The sequence below is a fragment of the Vulpes vulpes genome, chromosome 4 (genome assembly GCF_048418805.1).
Source record: "Vulpes vulpes isolate BD-2025 chromosome 4, VulVul3, whole genome shotgun sequence".
NCBI lineage: Eukaryota > Metazoa > Chordata > Mammalia > Carnivora > Canidae > Vulpes > Vulpes vulpes.
Window position 1 is genome coordinate 35400805 of NC_132783.1, and position 26262 is coordinate 35427066.

At 38.3% G+C, this 26262-nt stretch overlaps 1 protein-coding gene across 1 annotated transcript; it reads left to right on the forward strand.

Moving 5' to 3' along the window:
- Window positions 1-2565: 2565 nt before the first annotated feature.
- LOC112934206 (large ribosomal subunit protein uL18-like) lies at window positions 2566-3515 on the forward strand. Its single transcript, XM_072755112.1, has one exon. It carries the CDS (start codon window positions 2569-2571, stop codon window positions 3448-3450), a length of 882 nt encoding a protein of 293 aa, XP_072611213.1. The 5' UTR covers window positions 2566-2568; the 3' UTR covers window positions 3451-3515.
- Window positions 3516-26262: the final 22747 nt, after the last annotated feature.

Genomic DNA, 26262 nt, shown 5'->3' on the forward strand with positions numbered 1-26262 from the left:
TTATTTTTCTTTCTTTTCCTCAGCTTTCTTCCTTTCGATCAACTTGTCTTCTATGTCACTTATTCTCTCTATGCCTCATTTACCCTAGCTAGAACATCCAGTTTAGACTGCATTTCATTTAGGGTATTTTTAATTTTGGCCTGATTAGATCTTATTTCTGCACTAAGAGTTTTTTTCAAACCCAACTAGTAACTTTATAATTGTAATCCTGAACTCTGTCTCTGACACTTTACTTAAATCCATATCCTTTAGATCTATGGCAGAGAGTATTAATCTGGTTATTTTTTTTTATGGTGAATTCTTCCTTCTAGTCATTTTGTCCTGTGCAGAAGGACTGTATGAATGAGCAGAGTGAAAAATACCAACCATAACCCAAGCAAAATACACACTAGACACTACTGAAGAGGTCAGGAACCAGAAAATAAAAGAAAAAAGGAAAGGAAAAACAGATTATAAAAAGAAACAAAAAAAGGAGAGGATTGGGAGAGAGAGAATATAATCTCACAGAGAGGACAAACAGGGTGATCCACTTGGTTCTGAGTGTATTTTAGTCTCTGTATTAGTAGATATTAAATTCCAAAATTTTTTTAAAAAGCAAAACTTATGTATATACAAAAGACTGAATACAGTGAAAGTAAGCCAAAAATGAAGAACATATCTATAACATGTAATTATAAAATATAAAAGTTAAAAAAAGAAGACTTAAAAACAAAGAGTTGATAAACTAAGAAACTAGTTGAGATGGAAAAAAAAGAATATTGAAAATTTTTAACTTGAAAGATAAATGAATCATAAGAGAGAAACTTCACATTCTATATACTATTTTCTCTCAGTCCTGGAGCTTTCCAGTGCTGCTTGGTCAGTAAACTTGCTCTTCCCCTGTTCTTCCAGCTGGTCTTCTGGGGGAGGGGCCTGCTGCACTGATTCTCAGATGTTTATGCCTGGGCAGAGATGCCCTACCCCTTGCCAGGGGGCTGGGCTCAGTGTAAGCTGTTTGCTGTGTTAGATTTTTGTTCCCTGAAGGCCTCCCATGCCTCTTGATGGTGAAAGGGGAAAAAAATTGGCCACATTCCAATCTCCAGCCCCAGAACTGAGAGATCCCTATGTGTGCCAAACTCTTCAGACTCCTATGGTGCCCACCCACTCAGATCCTCACTAGGGGCAGATGGGGGGACACTGATTTGTGCAATTTGCAGAGCCCTGCACAGAGAGTGTTCATCCAGTTAAGTGCACCTGCTCTACCTCTCCCAGAGGAGGGTGGAAAGTTGCTGTGCTCCATTCCTTTACAGGACCCAAAACATAGAGTGGTCACCTGATCTGGCACAGTTCATTATGGCAGTACAAACTGAGCCTTCTCCCAGGCTCACTGACCTAAACCTGTTTCCCCAGTCCAATTCTTGGGAACCTGCCAGCTCAGACACCCTGTTCTTTTTGTGCCTCCAGGAATATTGAGTCCCCACTGTCCCACCTGTAGTTCTGCCCTGCTTCACCACTGAACACTTTTCAGGCAGTGAAGTCTCACAGAAGCATATTTCTAAAGATTCTCATTTTGAGCTCCAGGACTATATCACTTTCCTGAAGCTCACTTTAAAAAGGCTCCCTCCCCTCATTGTGTATATTCCCATATATCCCCACTATTTCTCTTCTCTGCACTCCTACCTTGCAAAAAGTGGTCACTATTTGTAGAGTTCCAGCCATGCTTTCTTTAAATCTCAGGTAGAATTCACAGGTATTCAGGATGGTTGGATAGTTATCTAGCTAAATTTAGGGGACCAGATGAAATGAGAATCCCCACTCTTCTGTCATCTTGCATCTCCCCCTTAAATTTACCTCTTTAAAGTTAAGTTTTCTGAGGATCTAAATAAAACTCAAGTTTCTTATGTTCCCTGGACTAAGGCTGAATTGAGAGCCATAGCTAAACAGCCTCTTAAAGTGGCTGAGGGCCCCCATACGTTTGCTGAAGAATTTAAATTATCCAAACTTACCAACCTGGCATCTCAATTTATATAAATTAATCTATCCACATGCTTTTTTGGTGAGAGCCAGGCCAAACATTGTCTGAAACTAGCGAAGAGAGCATCCTGAAGGAGGCTTTAAAGAAACAAACCCCTAACTATTCACTAACTTTGTATTCTTTTCCAAATTTACAATCTCTGAATTTGCAACCTTATGGACTATATTATCAATAACACATTTGGTTCCAATAGTTAATTAACTATTGCTTCCTGTTTATACTTTCACTGTATCTTTCCAAATGCACTTGGTTAATTCTTTCAGTGTGTTCTTGCAGTATTCATTCATAATTCTGCTCTCATGGTTGCTTTAAGTGGAGACTTTCAGGAGGCATACATGATTCTGGTTTGCCTTTCTAGACAGAACCTTTTCCTCCTAAGTTCAAATAAGTGCCAATAAATATTTTAGTTGGCTACTTTCAGAACTCGAGTCCTAGTTTAGAACCATCATACAGATCAGTGCTACATACTGCGCCTGCGCATGGGCTGAGGCCTTTTCCCCCCAGCCGAGGGCTGCTGGGCCTGCTGGTCTGGGGTGAGCCGCGGCCTCCGCAGGATGGGGTTTGTTAAGGTTGTCAAGAATAAGGCTTACTTCAACAGATACCAAGTGAAATTTAGAAGACGACGAGAGGGTAAAACTGATCATTATGCCCGGATACGCTTGGTAATTCAGGACAAAAATAAGTACAACACACCTAAATACAGGATGATAGTTCGTGTAAGCAACCGAGATATCATTTGTCAGATTGCTTATGCCCACATAGAAGGAGACATGATCGTTTGTGCAGCTTATGCTCATGAACTCCCAAAGTATGGTGTGAAGGTTGGCCTGACAAATTATGCTGCAGCATATTGTACCGGCCTGCTGCTGGCCCGCAGTCTCCTCAATAGATTTGGCATGGACAAGATCTATGAAGGCCAAGTGGAAGTGACTGGAGATGAATACAATGTGGAAAGCATTGATGGTCAACCTGGTGCCTTCACCTGCTATTTGGATGCAGGGCTTGCCAGAACTACCACTGGAAATAAAGTTTTTGGGGCAGTGGATGGAGGCTTGTCTATCCCTCACAGTACCAAACGATTCCCTGGTTATGATTCAGAAAGCAAGGAATTCAATGTAGAAGTTCATCAAAAGCACATCATGGGTCAGAATGTTGCAGATTATATGCGTTACCTAATGGAGGAAGATGAAGATGCTTACAAGAAACAATTCTCTCAATATACAAAGAACAACGTTACTCCAGACACGATGGAGGAGATGTATAAGAAAGCTCACGCTGCTATACGAGAGAATCCCGTCTATGAGAAGAAGCCTAAGAAAGAAGTTAAGAAGAAGAGGAGGAACCGTCCTAAGATGTCTCTTGCCCAAAAGAAAGATCGGGTAGCTCAGAAGAAGGCCAGCTTCCTTAGAGCTCAGGAGCGGGCTGCTGAGAGCTAATAAACCAAACCATAATTTTCTATGAAGATTTTTCAGATAAAGCCAATAATAAACTTATTCACCAAGCAAAACAAACAAACAAACAAAAAGAACCATCATACAATTTGGAATTGTTATGTTTCTTCTGTTTTGTATAATTATATTAATTTTTGTATCTTGTTGGCTGTTGAACTTTTTAAAAAACAACGTACCTAATAGGATGATGGTGGCTCAATGATGAGAAGATACAGACTTTAGATGGGATGTACCTGAGAGTTTCTTGCTCCTAACCTTTCTTGTTACACAAATGTGGACTTAAGTGGTTTCTATCTGCTATGCACTTTCCCTTCTACATAGGACAAGACAACCAGAAAAGGTCCTTCCTGACACTGAGGGGCAAAACCACTAAATATAAAGGACCTGACTATTGATCAGTAATACTTTCAAAGAAAGATCTGGATCAAAGAGGTAAATGTGAAATTTAATATAGGGAAACCTCACTACACTGGAGTCAGTCTGGAGGTTTGGCATGGGGAGTTTTCATGCCCTGCTACTTGTCATTAATTTGCAGCCCCAACACGAAGAGAAGCACCTTGAATGTGAATACTACTCTACTTTCCCAGCAAGAGGAAGGAAGGCTTCCTCCTCCTTGGAAATAGCCCGGCCAATAAGAGACAGTCACAACTCAGCCAATGAAAATCCACTGGATTTCCAGCTCCCAGCTTATTTTTTAAAGTTAATGTTCATAGGATAAAGAATAAGGAACAGGAAGAGAAAAACAGAAAATGTCTGATTGGCTAGGGCTATACAGTCAACCTTTTTTGGATAAGAGGAACAACATGAACTAAGTATAGAGCCAAGGACTGGCTTAGCATTCGGGGATTGGTTGACTATGTATACTGTGTTTCTGATCAAGTGGAGCATTTGAGGACAAGTTTTGGTTTCCTGGTGAGGTACCTGGGCAGGAGCAGCTCCACCTTGGGCCTAGAAATTTGTTTCAACAGCTGATAACAACTCAACGGAGAATTGCCCGTTCTTTATGTATATGTGTTGGGGTTGGAGGGTAGAGATAATGCAGACTGTGACCTGGGGCAGAAACTGCACTGCAGAACTGGTCCTACCTAGGGTCAGGAGCCCATCTTTTGTATCAGTGGATTGGGCCAATTCTACTGTGCAATTCCTGCCTCAGATCTTCCATGAGGGAAAACTAGTCTGTAGTTGACATCACACCCTTGTTTAGTTTTTCCTTGTTGCCCTATCATTGTTTCTCTCACTCTTCCAGAGAGCACTTTCCCAATAAATAACCTGAATGAGAAAATACACATCCCAAGAGAGCTGGTATTGCATATGGTCCTAGAAAGCAAAACTGAGGATGGGACTCTGCATCACTAACCTACTAGTAGGAAAGGAGACCACAGCACTGTGGGAGGTGCTACTAATTCCTGGCATGATGATTGCCAATCTCTAGCAGGAGAACTGAGACAGAATACAGGTGGAAAGAGGTACATTAACTGGTACAAGAGACAGGCATTTAGAAGGTATGTGGGAAATAGTAACTGTAGGGACGGGGAGAGTTAACAAAGAGAGAAAATGACTGGCAGATCTGTTAATCAACAAGTTAAAGCAAAGTATGAGAATAAAAAAGAAAACTCTTTGGCAGTTTTTACAGTGACCCTCATCTCCTACAGCTGGAGGACTTCATTGTTAGAATGGTAGAAGTGCAGAGAGATTGGATTCCCAGCACAAGCCAAAGTCAGGGCCTTGATGGGAAAGAAGTAGGACCCTGAAAATGGAGATGGGGATATTTGAGTAGATGCCCTTGAGAACCTTGGCACCTCTGTCCCCAAGATTCTCTTGAATTCCTGGGGTCTGTGGTGGAGGCCTGTCCCCATTGTTGAAAGGCAGAGCCCCCTTCCCTCCTCATACACCATTTTGAAGAGGAGTCATCTTTTTCAAATGCCTTACTAGGCATTCTCATGATCTGCCCCCCACATTCCCTCTGAGCCATCATATCCATAATAATTAGAGTTAAGTCTCAGCAAAACCCAACTAAGTAACTTGCTGGTTATGCTAAGGATAGAGAAGGGTTATCTTCCCCAAAACCCAGATCCACATAGGTCCCCAGGAGCCAGGCCAGATGTCTGAAAGCAGAACAGGAAAGAGAGAGTGGCACAGAACATGATAGCATGGAAGGATTCGTTCAGAGTTTCCTTTTCTATTTTATGTTAATTTGGGGGGATTTATTACTTTATTCTTAGGGGAGCAGATTGTTTGGTCAGTATGGTTTTTCTTAAAGAGAGAGTTTTAAATGTGAATGCTTTTATGCAGACCCTGTGATTCCTCACTCCATTAGAGGCAGTGGCTTCATATGTTCCTGTGACTTCTCTGGCCCTTGAAGATATTTGCTAGTTGTTCTGCTCTTCCCTCAGCCCTATGCTTTCAAGAATCAATTAAAATACCTTTTGTTGGTTTTTGAACCCTCTTTAATGACTTCTTAACATCTCTGTTTCTGTACTCATTTAAAGTTGGCTCTTCATCTTTTTGTATTTAAACCCTGTCACGGTTTAACTTTAATTAATTTCATATTTATTCATTCTTTTTTAAAGGAGACTCCACACCCAATGTGGGGCTTGAACTCGACCCTGAGATCGAGAGTCACAGGCTCTACTGGCTGAGCCAGCCAGGCGCCCCTACACATTCTTATCCAAACTTCCAATCTTTCAGATTGCTTTCTAAAACTTTTATATTATCTGCTGTTTGTGTGTGTGTGAACTTAGTTTTCTATTATCTCTCACATGTATTTATACAAATAGATATATACCATAAACATGGAACTTTTCATGATCTATCTTAGTAGGAAAAGAGAATTTCAAATAGAAGAGGAGAAAACAAAAAAATTCTAAAAAAGTGTAATGGAACAAAGAAAATCCCCAAATCCTTTCTTTTAAGGTCTCTGTTCTTATTGACCTAGTTATTAATGATTTGCCTCTTATAAATTCCTACACCTTACTTTTATTCCTAGTGACTAAACCTACAAAATAAAAAGAATCTTGTGCATATCTAAAACCGGGCAATGTCAATCATAAGAAAATTTACAATTTCCCATTAAGCCTGTCAGTGTTGTGTGACACTGCCAGCTTTTAGATAAAGACCAGCCTCAGGGTGGCTCAGTGGTTGAGCATCTGCCTTCGGCTCAGGACTGAGCGTGATCCCAGGGGATTGATTATGCAGGATTGAGTCCCACATAAGACTCTCCATGGAGAGCCTGCTTCTCCCGATGCCTATGTCTCTGCCTCTCTCTGTGTCTCTCATGAATAAATAAATAGAATCTTTAAAAAAATTTTTAAAAGGCCAGCCTCTTATATTCCAATACTTAACCAGGAAAGTCTCACCTAATCTGATTCTACCCATGTTTCCAGCCACAGCTTCTTGGTCACCCTCCTACAACCATTCTGTTTTCTTCAGCTCTCCCAGGGAGCCAGCTGCTCCCCATCCCAGGGCCTTCACACCCATCTGCTCGTTTGGTCAGAAGTGTTTGTCCAAAGGCTTGTTTTATCCTGATCTAACTTCAGCTTTGTCCTTTCCTGTCTCAGGTTTAATGCCCAGCCCTCAGGTCTGTCCTTGCCTCTGCAGACTAGCTTTGATTGTGGCATCCCACACGGTGTCTGTGCTCTGTAGTAATCATCACCATCCTGGTGACCATTCAATATCTGTCCCCACCAGTTGGACTGTGTGTTCTGTGAGGGTGGCCTCATGTGATATCCAGCACTTTGTAGAGTCTCTGTCACCCCAGTAGAGTTTCAGTTAGTTTTTGAATGAGTGAATGGAACATAAAAATAAATGAGTACATGAAGTGACAAGAGAATGGACCATAACCAGAAAACTCTTGCTAATCACCATGGGCTATGTTTATGGGCTTCTGTCCCCTCAGCCCCAACCCCCACCCTACTTGAACCCACTCATTCCCTAGCACCACTTCTCTTCACTTTCCTGCGTGGTTAGAAATCCATAACTGGGGCCTGTGTGGAGTTAGCAATGTTTGTGCACCATGGAAGGCCCCCTGCTGCTTGGCCTTCAGCTGTGTGTGAGTGGGTGGTTTAGGGCCAGGAGGTTCACTCCATGACACCATTCAAGCACCCTCCATTCATTGTTTAATAATTTGCACAGTCCCTTGAACCTCAACTTTCTTATTATCTGTAATCACTCTTTTAGGCCCATGAGATATTAGCAACCAGAAGTGCAATTACCCAGCTTTACAACAAAAAGCCCTATTTATTGATAATGTGATTAGCAAGTCACTGAACGTGAATGTAATCTCCAGCTTACTTCCGGTGCCACCAAATGACTGACAGTCACCTTTTCCAGATGGCTGGGCCAATTAAAGTCAAATGATTACATCATGTTACAGGAGTCTTAGTCCGAAGATAAAAGGTAGGATTGCTATCAGAGGTGTTATCAGATAGTATTGAGATCCGGTGACAGAGTTCTGGTAGTTTCGGCAGCAACAGTTCAAAGAGGCAGACTGAGAAAAGAGAAGGAAAGTAAAGCAGCAGATCTCTTATCTCATTTGCAGTGCCAGGGAAATACCTACGGAGCACAGATTTGCTCAAGAATCTTACCCTCCCCTCAGGCCCTGGCCCACTCCACTCCACCTCACACAGACCATGGAACCCTGATGGCCAGGGCAACTAACCGGTCTCTTCCTGGTTCCCATGCTGGCTCCCCGGTAAACTGATTGGCATCACTTCTCTTCAAACCTGTCCCCTGACTGCTGAGGAATTTCATAAACCTGGCTCTGCCGGAATCTCCACGTAATCTCTACAAACCACCCACAGAAGTTTCTGTAGAGAGAGATGTTTACATAAACAAGCAAAGCCCCCCTAACCCAGGAAAACTACCTTGGCATGATGTGCCTTTGATAATAAAAGATGTACTCATCAGGATTCTCACTTACAAATAACAGAAACCAAAGTCAAATCGGCTTAGGCAAAAACAAGATATTCTTAGTCCACAGCTGGTAAGGTCCAACTGATACAGCTAGAGCCAGTTGATTAAATGATGCCAGCCATTCATAGCTTCTGTCTCTTGATCTGTCTCTGTGTCCCCTCTCTTTCACTCTCTCTCTCTCTCCCTGTCTCTTTGTGTCTCTGTCCCTCTGCCAGTCTGTCTCTCTTTGTCTCTGTCTGTCTTTGTCTCTCTGTCTCTCTGTTTGTTTCTGTCTCTCACTCTGCCTCTGTCTCTCTTTTGGTCTTCCTCTCTGTCTCTGCCTCTGTTTCTCTCTCACTTTGTCTCTGTTTCTCTCTCAGTCTCTCTGTCTCTTTCTCTTTCTCTCTCTTCAGCTCAGCATGGGACTCGGTCTCTTGAAATCTCTGCTCAGAGGATGCAAAATGACTCCCAGCAGCACCATCATTGTGTCTTATTGGCTTAGTGACTGAGGCAGAAAGAAAGGGAATGAATCTTTCTCAGTAGCACCTGTTGCAACTGCACAAACAAGGGGTATGTTCTGACTGAGATTAGGTGTTCATCCCTTGACCAATCCTATAAACTGAGGGATGGGAATGCCGGGAAATAAGGTCAGCCTTAACTACATTGAGAATGTGGGGAGGCTGTTGCCCAAAGGAAGAGCAAGTTGCTATACTAGAAGAAGGGGAAACAAACATCAGGCTGACAAGATATGAGTCTTTTTGCTTCTAGAGGTATTTACTCTTCTGTCTTATTCCTTGGTTAGAGATGTTGGCCTGCAGAACCCTTCCCCTCACTGGGCTGATTCTCCTTCAACCGTAGTAATAATCGTTGCTCATCCCTTATATAGTACTTACTTTGTGCTACTTACATGGGTTTTTTTTTTGAAGATTATTCATGAATTTATTCATGAGAAACACATACACACAGAGGTAGAGACATAGGCACAAGGAGAAGCAGGCTCCCTGCGGAGGGCCTGGATGTGGGACTCAATCCCAGGACCCTGGGATCATGCCCTGAGCCAAAGGCAGACGCTCAACCACTGAGCCACCCAGGCATCCCTACTTCCATGTTTTTACTCATATATTTCTCATAATTCTATGTAAATTGTTCCTATTATTCCCCACATTTATAGATGAGGAACTGAAGCACAGAGAGGGAAGGTAAGTTGCCTGGATCTCACAGTAAGGAAGTAGTGGAACCAAGGAACAAACCCAGCTTGCTGGCTTCAATGGGTATTAATATCTAGCTTGCTATTTTGCCTTTGTAATACAGTTTTCCTTTGTTTAAAGCATGACCTCAAAAGCAGAATTGACACCTGAAATATTTTTTACCTAGGCTTATATAGAATTCTAATCTTAGAGCTCAACCACTCTGTAATAGACAATGGTAATTGGAATTTTTTTTTTGTATTGAGGCATAATTGACATATACCATTAGTTTCAGGTGTATAGCATAATGATTCCATATTTGTATCTATTGTGGAATGATCACTACAATAAGTCTAGTTAACATCTGTCACCATACAGTTACCAATTTTGTGTGTGTGTGACCAGAACTTGTAAGATTTACTGTCTTAGAAACTTTCAAATAGGCAATACAATATTATTAACTATGCTATATGTCTGCTGTCACTATTCTGCACATTATAATCTCATAACTGTTTATTTTATAACTAGAATTTTGTACATTTTGAAATCCTTAATGCATTTTGCCCACCCTCCAACTCCCACCTCTGGCAGCCATCAACCTAGTCTCTGTATCTATGAGTTTGTTTTTTGTTTAAATACCACATATATGTGAGATTATACAGTCTTTGTCTTTCTCTGACTTATTTCACTTAGCATAAGGCCCTCAAGGTCCATCCATATCTTCACAAATGGCAAGGTTTCCTTCTTTTTTATGGTTGAGTAATACTCTATTGTATATACACCACATCTTTTTTATGTGTTCATCCATTGGTGGACACTTAGGTTGATTCCATATCTTGGATACTGTAAATAATCCTGCAGTGATCAGAGGGGGCACATATATCTTTGCAAATTAGTGTTGGCATTTTCTTTGTATAGATACCCAGAAATGGAATTGCTGAATCATAAGGTAGTTTTATTTTTAATTTTTTGAGGAGCCTCCATACCGTTTTCCATAGTGGCGATGCCAGTTTATATTTTTACCAACACTTGCCTGAAAATTCTCTTTTTTCCAGATCTTCACCAACACTTGTTATTTCCTATATTTTTTTATTCAAATATAATTATCAGAGTGTTATATTAGTTTCAGGTCTACAATATGATGGTTCTACAATTCTATACATGACTGAGTGTACTTTTAATCTCCTTTATCTATTTCCCTTTATCCATTCCCCAATATTCCTCCCCTTTGGCAACCAGCAGTTGGCAACCTCCCTTCTGTATTTAAGAGTCTGTTTTTGGTTTGTCTCCCCCCCCCCCTTTTTTTGATAATAGCCATGCCAACAGGTGTGAGGTGGTATCTCATTGTGACTTTGATTATATTCAGTTTCTTGATTATTCATGATGCTGAGCAACTTTTTGTGTACCTGTTTGTTATCTGTACATCTTCTTCAAAAAATTGTCTGAATTTCTTAAAGATCTTCATGTGTTGATATTTTGATTCAATCCAAAAAAGCCATGGATTGAGGAAGTCTGAAAAATAACTTCCTCTATAACAGCATTTCCCAAACTTCACTTATTCACAAACCACTTCACAAATTTTGATATATCCATATACCATCCAATCTATTTATCTGGAATTTTAATTTAACTTCACCTTAAATTGACATACTTATTACTTGGCTTTGGCTCCAGTCTGATACACTTGAAATCATAGACTCAATGTTCTAATTATCTTTTTCCTAAAACATACTAAATACAAACACCTGGGAAATCGAATTATGATCACAATGAGTATCACTCATATCGATAGAGAGAGTAAAATTTAAAAAGACTGAAGATAGGACAACCAAACCACTCATGTATCACTGCTGGTAATGTAAAATAGTATACAGCCACTTTGGAAAAAAATTCCCTATGTTTCCTAGCAATGTAAAAATAATATATTGTGCTATTACTTGACAACTACAATTCCACCCTAGGAAAGTAAAAATCTCTCTGCACATAAAGAATAAACTATTATTCAGCAATACAAAAGAATGAATTGGGGTGCCTGGGTACCTCAGTCAGTTAAGCATCTGCCTTCATCTCAGGTCATGATCCTGGGTGCTGGGATCAAGCCCAGCTCAGTGGCAGGTCTGCTTCTCCCTCTTCTCCCCACTTGTGCTATCTCGATGTCTCTCTCTCTCTCTCTCTCTCTCTCATGAATAAATAAATAAAATCTTGCAATCTTAAAAGATTTTATTTATTTATTCATGAGAGAGAGAGAGAGAGAGAGGCAGAGACATAGGCAGAGGGAGAAGCAGGCTCCACACAGGAAGCCCAACATGGGACTCAATCCCGGATCCCAGAATCATGCCCTGAGCTGAAGACGCTCAATCACTGAGCCACCCAGGCGTCCCTTGAAAAGACCAAAAAAAAAAAAAAAAAGCTCCCACAAAGGAGTGAACTACTGATATATAGAACAACAGGGATGAAGAAAAACTTAGGTGGAGTGAAAGAAGCCTTACCCAAAAGAAGCCTTACCAGAAATGGAAACCATTGGTTGTATTTATTTGTAGTTCCAAAATAGGTACACTTATCCATGGTTAAGATATATAAATATAAATCTCAGAATAGTGGTTGCCTGGGGATAAGAGGGAGGGATGGGGATTAAGGAAGAACAGGCATCAAAGAGCTTTGTGGGGTGATGCTAATGTTGTATATTTTTATAGGAGTTTGGGTTACACAGGTATATGTATGCATTTTGTCAAAGACAGTAAATTTTACTCCCACAGAAAAATAAATTGTACATAGATATTGAACTCTCAATAATTTGCATGCTAGAGGGTTTTAGAAGAAATGTACGGGTGTCTGAAAAGCATTAAAAATAAGACGCATAAAATGCATTAAAAATAAGAGGAATTGATGGCTAGATCAAAGCATGGATAGAAGCTATCTGTGTGATAAAGCACATATAGTAAGATGTTAATTGTAGAATGTAGGCAGTAGGTTTATGGATGTTCACTGTAAAATTCTTTCCCTTTGGCTGTATTTTGAAATTTTCCATAATAAAATGTTGGATGAAAAGTAAACACCTAACCATTAGAATAAACTGTTCACATAGGTGCCACTTGAAAGCACATCACCTACCTCCAGTAGTACCTGTTCATAGCCTGTAAACACTGCTGTAACAGAAACTCACTTTTCTTGGTGTCTGGAGTTGCAAAAGGAGATTATTCCAGCTCTGTTTAAGCCTCTACAGCTGAGTGGAAAAACGTATGGTTTAGATTCATATCCATCTCCCTGCTTTTCATGTCAAGAATTACACATCTCCTCTAATTTGTCTCGATTCCAAGCTTTTCTGAAACAAAGGAACAACTGGCTAAAATTTGTGAATGAGTTCTCTTCTCCTTCAGGAAAGTCATTCTGTAAGAGAAAGGAGGAATTTGGTTTCTGGAAGTCTTGGTCACTAATATGTCTCTAATTTAAGGGCATGATGGAAAAAAATTGAAGTTGACAATTACAGAACATGGTAAGTTTCATAAGCGCCACCACTTAAGCCATTGCCTGAGATGCTATTGATGGTCAGCGGGAAAGGCTCAATTGCGGCATGCAATTATCAAGTATATAAATCTAATAACAACTCATATCCATAGTGACTTGGACTAAAATATTTCTTCTGACAAATTAATGACAATCATTCACAAGATTTAAACAATAGTGCCCAATCAGAAGAAATTGAGAAAGCTGCAACAGCCGAGCAAGCTATATAAAACAAATTAGAACAGGGGATTTGGAATAATAAATAGAATAAACAAAATTATTTTTTTTCAGTGAAGGCAATTACTATCTTGGTCAAGAGAGAAAAAGCACTAAAAACAAATATTCAGCAGTCTGAATAGAGTTTGAAATAGAAAGTTTGAATAGATTAAATCTGTGAAAGAAAAAAAAAAATGGCACATGGGCTTTCTACTTGCTATGAGTTATCCAAAAATTCAATGCTTATAAAACATAAAAATCATCCTAATAGGCAATTATAATGACTCTGTTTACTGAACTTGTAATTCAAACACAAACTTCCACTTTACATACTCTTGCATTAAAATGAATAAATTACTTGCTGTTAGTGAAAAAAGGTGCACGATTGCTGTTTGCTTTGTATCTATGAATATGTGTGAACACTAACAGAGGGTGGGAATCAGATCTATGTTTTTTTCTTCTTAAAACATTTATGTGAAAGTCATGTTTATTAACTACCTAGATGAGATCTACTTAAGAGAGGCTAATGATAATGAGTTTATTTGAAATAAAAAAAAGACAGGATGCAAAAAAGAAAAATTATCTAGCAAATATTAAGATTAGGGAAATGTCTATAAGCCTTCAAAACTGCCCCCGCAGAGAAGAGGCCAAACTTCTGTGGCTATACCAAAGAAAACTTACACATAGCTTAGAGGGACAAGAAAGACTCCTGCCAAGAAACCAGAGTGAGGAAAGTATGGATTTGGTCTTGATATCTGCCATTTGGCAAAAAAGGAAAACTTTTGTTGAATCAGTGTGATGAATAGACAAACCATGAATATGGCCAAGATCATGCATAATGCAGTGGTATAGATGCTAACAGACTCACACAAGGGCATTCCATTTATTTTTTATAGGCTTTGAAAATTGATCTCTTAAGTAGTCCCAGGTGAATGTCTCCTTGGCCCAACAAGTCTCTGGGAGTACTTTGATTTTCTTTGCATCCCAAATAATCTATGCATTGTGGCTATGCTTCTTAATTGACAAAATGAAAAGACGGAAAAGAAGCCAAGTTTCTGATTAAATTAATGTGCCAGTCCTCTGAGTTATGGAAGACCTCTTGCAAACCCCAAATGGATCATTTGGTTTTTCTAGGACTAGTTTTTAAAAAGTGAATAAACAGTTAAGACCGACTCTGACAATCCAGGACTGAAATGAATTGCTACAGGATTCCTTTCTAAGCTCCCCAAGCTGAATAATTTCTTTACCCTCCACAGTCTCAGTCCAGAGGACTTTCTCATTAGCCTGTCTCATCCATCCCCATCATCCCCTCTTCATTGCACACTCCTTCAAATACTTCAATAGCTAGAAACTACCAATGCGCTTGCAGCTAAAAACAAAACAAACAAACAAACAAAAAAATTGGAGCCAATTGGAATGGGAAAGCACCATAGAATCTCTACCAAGGAGTAAGCGTCTAGATTAGGGAGTAAAAGTAAAATGCTGACATCATTTCCAGTGTCTTTAATTTAATGGAAGAGTGAGCATCCTGCGCAGTATGTGGGTGGGGAAGTATAGGGTATAGGTTTCAGTTCTGAACTACAATATTTCCCTCTAGACATCATTTTCAGTTTGGAATGACACTCAGAGATCTGAAAGGCCACACAGGCCCACCTGGATAAGCTGTTGAGAAGAAATATTTGACCATAGTAACTGCAGATTTGCACTGAGTTCAGGGTTGGCACAAACATAAATAATACAATATAAAGGGACTCCTTCTTTAGGATGGCTAACTGAAAGCAAGTCTTTCATTTCTTCCAAAAGGACAGACAAATAAAATCTAAAATATGAAAACCTAGTTTAAGAGGACAATTCATATTTTTTTTCTTTTCTAGACTATTTTAATTTGACGGGTATAATCCTTAGGTTAACATCAGAAACAAGTTTAACTGTATGAACAGAGTTTAAAGGAAATGAGAACCATACCAATTTTGTTGGGAAATGACAGTCTCTCCCATCAAAAAAAAAAAAAAAAAGTGCAAAATTGCAAAAGTGCAAGATATGCAAAATTTGGTTTTGTGACGGGGCACCTGGGTGGCTTGTTCAGTTCGGCATCCCACTCTCAGTTTCCAGGTTTCCACTCGAGTTGTGATGTCAGGATAATGGAATCAAACCCCACATCCTATGGGGCTCTCCACTCAAGCAGGGAGTCGGCTTGTGATCCCCTTGTTCTGCCCCTCCCCCTGCTCTCTCTCTCTCTCCCAAATAAATAAGACCTTTTAAAACATTTGGTTTGGTTAGCCATTTATATAAACATGATCTTCAGTTTTTGTTTTGTTTTGTTTTGTTTTAAGGATTTTTATTTATTTATTCATGAGAGGCAGAGACACAGGCAGGAGAAGCAGGCTCCATACAGGGACCCCGACGTGGGACTGATCCCAGAAGCTGGGATCAACCACTGAGACCCTCAGGTGCCCCAATATTGGGGTTTATAGTTGACTCCTGCTGTACATGTATTTTAACATATGGAGTATGTTCCTGCCCAGCTGCAGGACCTGGAAATATTTCACTCCCACATCTTGGAGGGATGCCCTGTGAACTGTGGCAACTTCACACCAAACACTCTTTCAGAGCAGGTAACTCCAGTGGGAGGCCGAAGCTAATCCTGGATTGTTTCTGTATGAGCTTCCCGTGGGACGTGGTTTCTAGCAAAAGGAGCAACATTTGGGAAGTTTAGTGAAAAGGGGGAAATAAATCACTTAGTATTCCATGGCATCTGCACCACATCTGGAGTATGGTGCTCAATTTGGACATCACACTTCTGAAAAGGACACTGACATTCTGTAGCCCAACCTCCAGGGAGAGGCACCAGCTACTCCGAAAGGTCTAAAAATGTAATCGAGAGAGGAATGCACAGCAAAGGCAGGGAGATTTGGCATCCGGGGGAGAAAAAAAATTTTTTTCAGGAGACATGTCTTGAAAAAGGAGATACTATTTCCTAATATTTTAAGGATTAAATGAAGACTTGGTCTTCTAGTCATCAGAGCCAGCCCAGTGGATGGTTGTCACAGGAAGAATGTTCTTGCAACTCCAATGGCATGGCAGCTGTCCTTTGATGTACCAAGCTGCCCCTGACTACAGGTGTGAAGTCAAAAGAGAAGTGAAAGGACCCTCTTCAGAGACTTGGGAAAGGAAATTCTACTTTGAGCATGGAACTAAACCTTTAGGATACATTGTTTATCTAAGATTGGTGGCAGGGCTAGGATTACAAAGGCTCTTTTCTCTCTTTCCATCACAAGCAGGTAGAGTGACTGCTTTAAGGAACAGAGTGATCACTGAAGTCCACGGTTTTCTCTCTCTCCTCCTCCTCCTCCTCCTCCTCCTTCTTCTTTTAAGATTCAGTTTTTTAGAGAGCAAGCAAACAGAGGGTATCTCAAGCAGACATCCTGCTGAGTGCGATCCCATGACCCATGATAATCATGGCCTGAGCAGAGACCAGGAGTTGCACATTTAACCAACTGAAACACCCAGGTGCCCCCAGATTTTTCTGCTTGCCTTACTCTCTGAGAACTTTCCTGAGTTTCATGACAGTTTTTGAATCAGAAGATGGTAATGACAGGATACCTGTACCCCAATGTTCGTAGCAGCAATCTCCACAATAGCCAAATTGTGGAGAGAGCCATGATGCCTTTCGACAGATGAATAGATAAAGAAGATGTGATCTATATATTCAATGGAATATTACTCAGCCATCAGAAAGAACGAATACCCACCATTTACTTCAACATGGATGAAACTGGAGGGTATCATGCTGAGTGAAATAAGTCAACTGGAGAAAGACAATTATCATATGGTCTCGCTCATATGTGGAATATAAGAAATAGTGAAAGCGACTATAAGGGAAAGGAGGGAAACTGAGTGGGGAAAAATTAGAGAGGAAGATAAACCATGAGAGACTCCTAACCCTGGGAAACAAAGGGTTGCAGAAGGGGAAGAAGATGGGAGGGATGGGGTGACTGGGTCATGAGCACTAAGGAGGGCACGTGATGGGATGAGCCCTGGGTGTAATACTGTATGTTAGCAAATTGAATTTCAATAAAAAATAATAAAAATCGTGAAAAAAAAAAGGTGATAACAATTGTGAGGGAATGCAAAGTTTTTGGAATCCAAGAGACAAATTGAAAGAAAGCCGTGAGTTTGGAATGAGAAAGCAACAAACAAACCTGCTCTTAAAAGTTTGATTGACAAATGCTTTCTCTGCATCTAATGAGAGGATCATATGGTTCTTGGTTTTTCTCTTGCTGATATGATGAATCACATTGATGGTTTTACGAGTGTTGAACCAGCCTTGTGTCCCAGGGATAAATCCTACTTGGTCATGGTGAATAATTTTCTTAATGTGTTGTTGGATCCTATTGGCTAGTATCTTGTTGAGAATTTTTGCATCCATGTTCATCAGGGATATTGGTCTGTAATTCTCCTTTTTGGTGGGGTCTTTGTCTGGTTTCGGAATTAAGGTGATGCTGGCCTCGTAGAACGAATTTGGAAGTACTCCATCTCTTTCTATCTTTCCAAACAGCTTTAGTAGAATAGGTATGATTTCTTCTTTAAACGTTTGATAGAATTCCCCTGGGAAGCCATCTGGCCCTGGACTCTTGTGTCTTGGGAGGTTTTTGATGACTGCTTCAATTTCCTCCCTGGTTATTGGCCTGTTCAGGTTTTCTATTTCTTCCTGCTCCAGTTTTGGTAGTTTGTGGCTTTCCAGGAATGCGTCCATTTCTTCTAGATTTCCTAATTTATTGGCGTACAGCTGTTCATAATATGTTTTTAAAATCGTTTGTATTTCCTTGGTGTTGGTAGTGATCTCTCCTTTCTCATTCATGATTTTATTAATTTGAGTCTTCTCTCTCTTCTTTTTAATAAGGTTGGCTAATGGTTTATCTATCTTATTAATTCTTTCAAAGAACCAACTCCTGGTTCTGTTGAACTGTGTGGAGGTTCCTCAAAGAGTTAAAAATAGACCTGCCCTACGACCCAGCAATTGCACTGTTGGGGATTTACCCCAAAGATTCAGATGCAATGAAACGTCGGGACACCTGCACCCCGATGTTTCTATCAGCAATGGCCACAATAGCCAAACTGTGGAAGGAGCCTCGGTGTCCATCGAAAGATGAATGGATAAAGAAGATGTGGTTTATGTATACAATAGAATATTACTCAGCAATTAGAAACGACAAATACCCACCATTTGCTTCAACGTGGATGGAACTGGAGGGTATTATGTTGAGTGAAATAAGTCAGTCGGAGAAGGACAAACAGTGTATGTTCTCATTCATTTGGGGAATATGAATAATAGTGAAAGGGAATATAAAGGAAGGGAGAAGAAATGTTGGGAAATATCAGGAAGGGAGACAGAACATAAAGACTCCTAACTCGGGGAAACGAACTAGGGGTGGTGGAGGGGGAGGAGGGCGGGTGTTGGAGGGGAATGGGTGACGGGCACTGAGGTGGACACTTGACGGGATGAGCACTGGGTGTTTTTCTGTATGTTGGTAAATTGAACACCAATAAAAATTAATTAAAAAAAAATAAAAATAAAAACTTATTGCAACACCCTCAAAAAAAAAAAAAAAAAAAAAAAAAAAAGTTTGATTGAGACTGAGGGTTAAAAACCCTGAGAGGGGCAGAGGATCTTAGCTTCTACTTTCTTCCATTTGTGATCTTGATTGCCTTTCTACTTTAATTACTTAAAGAGTTATCCCTACCCATTATTTTATGAATGTAAGAAATACAGACAGTTTCATTTTACTTTCCAGTTTGGGACAAACATACACATTGCCATATGAATCTGTTGAATAATTTAGTAAACACAGGACGTTATGATTTGAAAAGCAGAATTTAAAACTGAAAGTTAAGGGGAAAAAATCTGAACAATGGATTGCCAAGGGTCAGATCTGTTCATAGAAGATCAAAGCAAATCAAATGAACAAAATTTAAATGCACTTTCTTTTCACAATTATCTTTTTCTTTCTTTATTATTATTATTATTATTTTACCATACCCAACCAGGTAATTCCAAATGCCAAATTTTATTTTTTTCTATGTATTTCCTCCTTTGTTGTACACAGCCTTTCTTTGGGGGGAGAGAATCTCCATGATCTCATTCTCGTTTTTATCTTTCTATTTTCCAAATGTGTTCAAAGTGTGTGGAGAATATCATTTTCTGCTCTTCTTCTGGCTCCTGCAACTGTGGAGGGAAATTTTCAGCTCAGAACATGTTAACCCGGCACGCATGCTCCGTGGCTTCAGAGAGCCAGGTTTCAGAAAGCCCAGCTCGAATAAATGCAAGGAATGTGAATAATTCTGATTTGGAATCCATGAAGTGCCTAGTAGAATTTAGGGACAATTTCTGTTGTATTCTTTTCACCATTTGGCTTTGGAACCGTGAAGTATACATTTTCCCCACTTTTTTGGTATTACATGTGGGCAGTTTATAGAGAAATAATAATAATAATAATAATAATAATAATAATAATAATTAATAATAATACCTATGCAGCCCCTACCGAGACTTAGAGAAGAACATTATCAGGATCTCAGAAGTCCTGGACACCCTGGATACCCATCACTGAAAGTATCCTCACTTGCCTTCAAAGACAACTACCCTTTAGGATTTTTTGTCAGCAATTTCTTTATAATTGTACCACTTTAAACCTGCATCCACAAACAACATATCGTTAGTCTTACCTGCTTATGAACTTTATATAATGGAATTACTTAGTATGTAAAATTCTCTTCTTTCCTGTTTTGCAAACTAACTCAGATTAAGTCCTGTTTTTCAAATTAACCTATTTTCATGTGTGAGGTTACAATTCACTTATTTTTAGCTACTCTATTCTATAATAAGACTGCAATAATTTCTCTCTTTTTAAAGATTTTCTTTATTTATTTAAGAGAGAGAGAGAGCAAGTACCAGGGAAGGATGGGGCAGAGGGAGAGAGAGAAGTAGACCCCACTGAGTAGGGAGCCAGACTCCCAGCTATGATCCCGGGATCATGACCTGAGTTGAAGGCAGACACTTAACCGACTGAGCCACCCAGGTGCCCTGAGACTATACAATAATATCTTTTTCGTATTACTGTTGGTAGATACTTATATGGTTTCCAGTTTTTTGTTATTATGAACTCTTTTCTATGTACTGTGAGATACACAGAAATAAGGGTTTCTCTAGGATATAGGCATCAGATTAAACTTGATAAATTGTGGAATATGAGCATGTTCAACTTCATTTGGTAGTGCCAACATCATTATACCAATTAACAGCCCTACCAGCTGTGTGAAAGTACTGGTTGTTCCACTCTCTTGCTAAAAACTTGGACTTGTCTGAGTGAAATATCTGCCAGAGGCTGAGTGAAATGGCATCCCACTGTGACTTGTCCCCTGAATACTGATGCAATAGTATTTCATGTGGTTTGGAGGTGACATTTGTGTTTCCTCTTCTGCCTATTTTTCTGTAGCATTGTTTTCTCTTATTGCTTTTAGGAAATATTTATATTTTCCAGATTTATAACAGTTACAAATCTGTCAGCTATGTCTGTTGCAAACTTCTAAAAGGTACATTTTGTACTTTGACCCTCCTTATGGTGTATTTTGAGAAGGAGAATTTCTTAATTTTAATGATAATTTACCGATATTTTCATTTTGGGTATCTTGATTGAGAAATGTTTAAAGTGTTGAAAGAAAATAACTAGATTTCAACATCTAGCAAAAACGTTGTTTACAAAAATGAAGGCAAATAAGAATTATAGAAAACACAAACCTAGAAAATTGGACACCAGGAGACTCACACCAATGGAAATACTAAAGGAAATTTTTCAGACAGAAGTAAAATGATCCCAGATCAAATCATGAAAATACAAGAAGTGAAGAATAACTGAAAGGGCAAATATGTGGGTAGATTTAAAGGACTATAGACTGTGTATAAAAAAAATAAAAAGTTACCCATGGAGAAGAATTAAATAGGAGAATTTGATCTATAGGATACCAGAAATTATAAAAAGCAATAGCAACTAAGAAGTGTAGTATTGTTGCAGGAATATGCAAACAGACAAATGGAATATAAAATGACCCACACATAGCAACCTGAAAGGTAATAGAGCATGCAATGCACACTGGTGAGAAAAAATGGACTATCAGTAAGGACAACTGAGAAACTTGGTTATCCATATAGAATATAAAGAAACAGATCCCTACCTTACACATTTACATAAAAATCAATCCAAGGTAGGATATAGATTTAAATGTAGAAGACAAAACTACAATTATTTTAGAAACATTTATAGGAGCACACTTTTTAATAGCCTTGGGTTAAAGAAAAATTTCTCAATAAATATCAGGGTTATCTCTGCATTTCTCAATCCTTCTACTCAAGATTTTAACCCTACAAATCCTCACTGCCTTAGGAGCTCTCCAGTGACTTCAGATAGGCTGTTTGTATTTTATCCAGTGTTCTAATTGTTCACAGCAAATTTCGGCTATTCTATACTCTCATAGCCTGATCGTTCTGTTTAAATTTTAGAATTAGCTTGTCAAATTTTATTTTTAAAACATGAGATTTTTATTAAAATTTTATTGAATTGAAATATTTGATGAGAATTGACAACTTTTTTATATTAAGAATTTCTATCCATGACATGATATATCTTCTTTTCGGCCATTTTTCATGCCTTTTAGCTAAGTTTTTTATTTTCCCCATAATTGACCAGGACCCACTTAGATTTATTCATGGTTACTTCATATTTATATTACTACTGTAATTGTTAAATATTTTTTCTACTACATTTTCGAGATAGTGTTACCAAGATACAATACTTTTGTGTTACTTCTTGTAATTTAACTGTATTCTTTTTGTTTTCTATGAATAGCTATATCATCTAAAAATAATGAGTTTAATTTCCTTGTTTTCAATATTTGCATAGTTTAAAAAATTATTCTTATTGTTTTGGGAATATTACTGTGCTGTCTGCAACATCTAGCACAATGTTGAATGAAAATGATGATATATGGCATCTTTATCTTAATAATGATCTTCAATATTTCATCATTAAATATAATGTTTGCTGTGGGATTCTGGTAGATTTTTCATTAAGTTAAAGAATTTCTCTTTTCTCATTTTGTTAAGATTTTGCAATGAATTGATGTTGAATTATATTGAATTCCTTTTCTGCATTTATTAAAAAGTTTTTTTTCTTTTGTTACTTTTATACTTACTGGCTTTAAATATTTAGTCAATTTTTCACTTATAGAATTCCCACCTGGTCATGATATGTTACCTTTTTAATACAGCGCTGAATTCATTTGTTAAAATTTTGTCCAGACTTTTGCATCTATATTAATAATTGAGTTTGGCCTGCAATCTTTCTTTCTTGCACCATACTTGTCTATTTTAGAAATAAGGTGACTTATTTGGGTGACTCAGTTGGTTGTGCATCGGACTCTTGATTTCAGCTCAGGTCACGATCTCAGGGTGATGAAATTGAACCCTGTATCCAGTTCTGCACTCAGCAGTGAGTTTGCTTGAGATTCTTTCCCTCTTCTCCCTCTCCCTCTGCCTGTCCTCTCATTCTCTCTCTCTCTCAAATAAATAGTAAATCTTTTTTTAAAAAAAGAAATAAGGGTTCTACTAATCCCATACCATTTTAAAATTAAACAATTTTTCAGACTTCTTTGCAGTTTTAGGTTCATAGCAAAATTGAGAGGAAGTTACAGAGATTTCTCATAAACCTCTTGCCCCCACACCTGCTTCTCCCATTACTGGAATCCCCCACCAGAATGGTACATTTGTTATAACTGATGAACTTACAGTGACACATCATAATCCCCCAAAGTCCACAGTTCACCTTAGAGTTGACTCTTGGTATTGTACGTGCTATGGGTTTGGGCAAAAATATGACATGTATCTATCATCTGTATTATCATACAGAGTATTTTTACTGCTCTAATCATCTGTGCTTCACCCATTTATCCCTCCCATTTAATTCCTGACAGCCACTGATCTTTTTATTGTCTCTACAGTTGGAATCATACCGTATGTATCCTCTTCAGATTGACGTTTTTCACTGAGGAAAACATTTTAGGGTCCTCTGTGTCTTTTCATGTTTGACAGCTCATTTCTTCTTAGTGCTAAATAATATCCCATTGTCTAGATGCCCCACAGTTTATTTATCCATTCACCTACTGAAGGGCATCTTGTTGCTTCCAAGTTTTGGCAACTATGAATAAAGCTGCTATAAACATCTATGTACAGGTTTTTGTGTGAACATATTCAAATACCTTGGGTAAATGCCAAGAAGTTGATTGCTGGACCATATCATCAGTGTACATTTAGTTTTATAAGGAATACCAATCATCTCATAAAGCAGATGTGCCATTTTGCGTTTCCACAGGCAACAAATAAGTTCCCGATGCTTCACATCCTGGCCAGCATTTTGTGTTGTCAGTGTTCCAGATTCCAGATTTTGTCCATTCTATAGGTGTGTAGTGGTATCTCACTGTTGTTTTAAAGTGCAAATTTAAGATGATGTGGAGCCAGATGCTCCTACCTTCTCAAGTGTGGAGAAGTGGGAGCATGAAGCAGAGCATCAGGGAGGTTAATGGAAGACTTTTGCATCTGTGGCAAGTGGCTTGAGATCACTGATGTGCATTAGACCCAACAGTCAGGAAAAAGAGATGAACACTAAGTAAAGGAGAGGAAGAACAATCTGCAACCTGACTGCAATCAACATGGTTAAGACAGAACGAGTTGACACCTGTGCACACAGAACTAGTTGACACCTGTGTTTATATATATACACACAGGAATAGAATTCTGGGAAACAGAATTGACACAATACAAAGCTACCAAATATGTAAAGTTTATACTTTCCTTGTGGAAAGATTTTTAATATTTAAAATTTCTTTAATGGATTTAGGACTATTCAGATTTTCTGTTTCTCAGTCAGTTTTGGTAAACTGATTTTTTCTAAACAATTGTCCATTGGCTTAAATTTGAAATTTTATTGTCACAAAGTCATTCATACTATTCTCTTATTTTTTAGAATTGTTACAACACCTGTAGTTTTATGCCCTTTTCATTAATAATATTATTTGTTCATTCTTTTTCTTCTGATTAAAAAATTTAATCCCACAGGTTCAAAGACTTTTTGATAGTGGAAACAATATTGTTGTATATTTGTTAAATTTATTCAAAAAACTAACTTTTGGCTTTTTTGATCCTTATATTTTTTCCTATTTTAGTAATTTCTCCTCTTTATGAAATCTTTGCTTATATTTTCTTTGGAGTTATTCTGATTTCCCTTTTTAAATTTCTTCAGCTGGGTACTTGTTAGCTCATTAATTTTCTTTTTTTTTTCCTTTATAAGGATATAAAGCTATAAAATTCCTCCTCAATGTCAATTTAGTTATATACCATTCATTGTTGTGTCTAGAATTTTCACAATTTTTTGGTTCTATATATTTTCTAATTTCCATTATGATTTCTTATTTGGCCCATAAGTTATTTAGAAATGTTTCTGTAATTTACAAACATTTAATTATCACATTATTAACTGACTTAATTTCAGTATGGCCTGTATCACCATATTCTTGTGGTTTTCAGAAACGTATTGAAGCTATATTGTGAACTAGCACTTATTAATTTCCATGAAGTTCTTTGTGCACCATATATATCCAATTCTAATTACATATTTTAAAGTCTTCTATAGCCTTACTAATTTTTTCTCTCCCAAGTTTATTAATTACCAAGAGTAGTATAGTAAAATCTATTGTGATACTGTTGATACTCTGATGTTGTTGATTTTTTGCTTTATATATTTGAGGATGGGTATTATGTGCATGATTTTTTTGCATATGATTTTAGAACTGTAGTATATTTCTGGAAAAATAAATATTTTATCCTTATGAAGTTATTTCTTATCTCTAGTAATGTATTTTATTATTCATCTTTACTTTCCTTCAATTTTGGCTATAATCTTTAAGAACAAACAAAATGAAAAGAGTATCTGCTCCACTGACATTTTTAGATTGGATGTGAGAAATAATGAAGTCAAATAAGATAAGGAATACAACAATTAGAAGCCACAATACAAATGTAAGATATAATTATGGAGAAAAATATTTTAATTCCACAGATTTAAAGATTTTTTGATAGTGCAACCTATCATACATACCCAGACCTATAAGACTAGGTAGGTTTGGGGATCCCTGGGTGGCGCAGCAGTTTGGCGCCTGCCTTTGGCCGGGGGCGTGATCCTGGAGACCTGGGATCGAGTCCCACGTCGGGCTCCCAGTGCATGGAGCCTGCTTCTCCCTCCGTCTGTCTCTGCCTCTCTCTCTCTCTCTCTGTGACTATCATAAATAAATAAAATTAAAAAAAAAAAAGACTAGGTAGGTTTAACTGGGATTAGGGTATAAATGGTTTTAAAGATCAGTCATAGCCCAGTCATTGCCATACCTCTTTTGGGTGGTATTTCCTTATCATTGAGGCAACAGGTGGAAATACTAATAAAAGCACATTATGATGGTGAAAAATTTTGGAAAGTGGCTGTTGACAGAGATCAAGTAGTTTTATAACTCTAATTATATATCCTCTTACCTATCATTATAAGTCACCACCTGTGTCTTTTCTGCTGCTGTCTCCAGCTCTAACAAATTAATATGTATTTAAAACTAATGTCCACATTTGACAGTGTATTCCTACTTGGCTTAACAGCCGCCAACAAATCTTAGAGAAATATCTCACTAAAATATACAAAGGAGTTACTCTCATAATACATGGGATATTTAATTACTATTTGAATCATGAAAGTAAACTGAGATTTTTAGAAGCCTTACAAGATTTCTCAAAAACTTCTGCTTATAAGCATATTGCCTTAAAAAATAGATAAAAACAAAAACAAAAAAATAATTTTCTCTGCTCTACCTGGGCACAGATAAACTGCACAGTGTTGTCCCACACTAATAT

Excerpts from the sequence above, each read along its gene's own strand:
- LOC112934206 (XM_072755112.1), top strand. The coding sequence starts at position 2,569 with ATGGGGTTTGTTAAGGTTGTCAAGAATAAGGCTTACTTCAACAGATAC.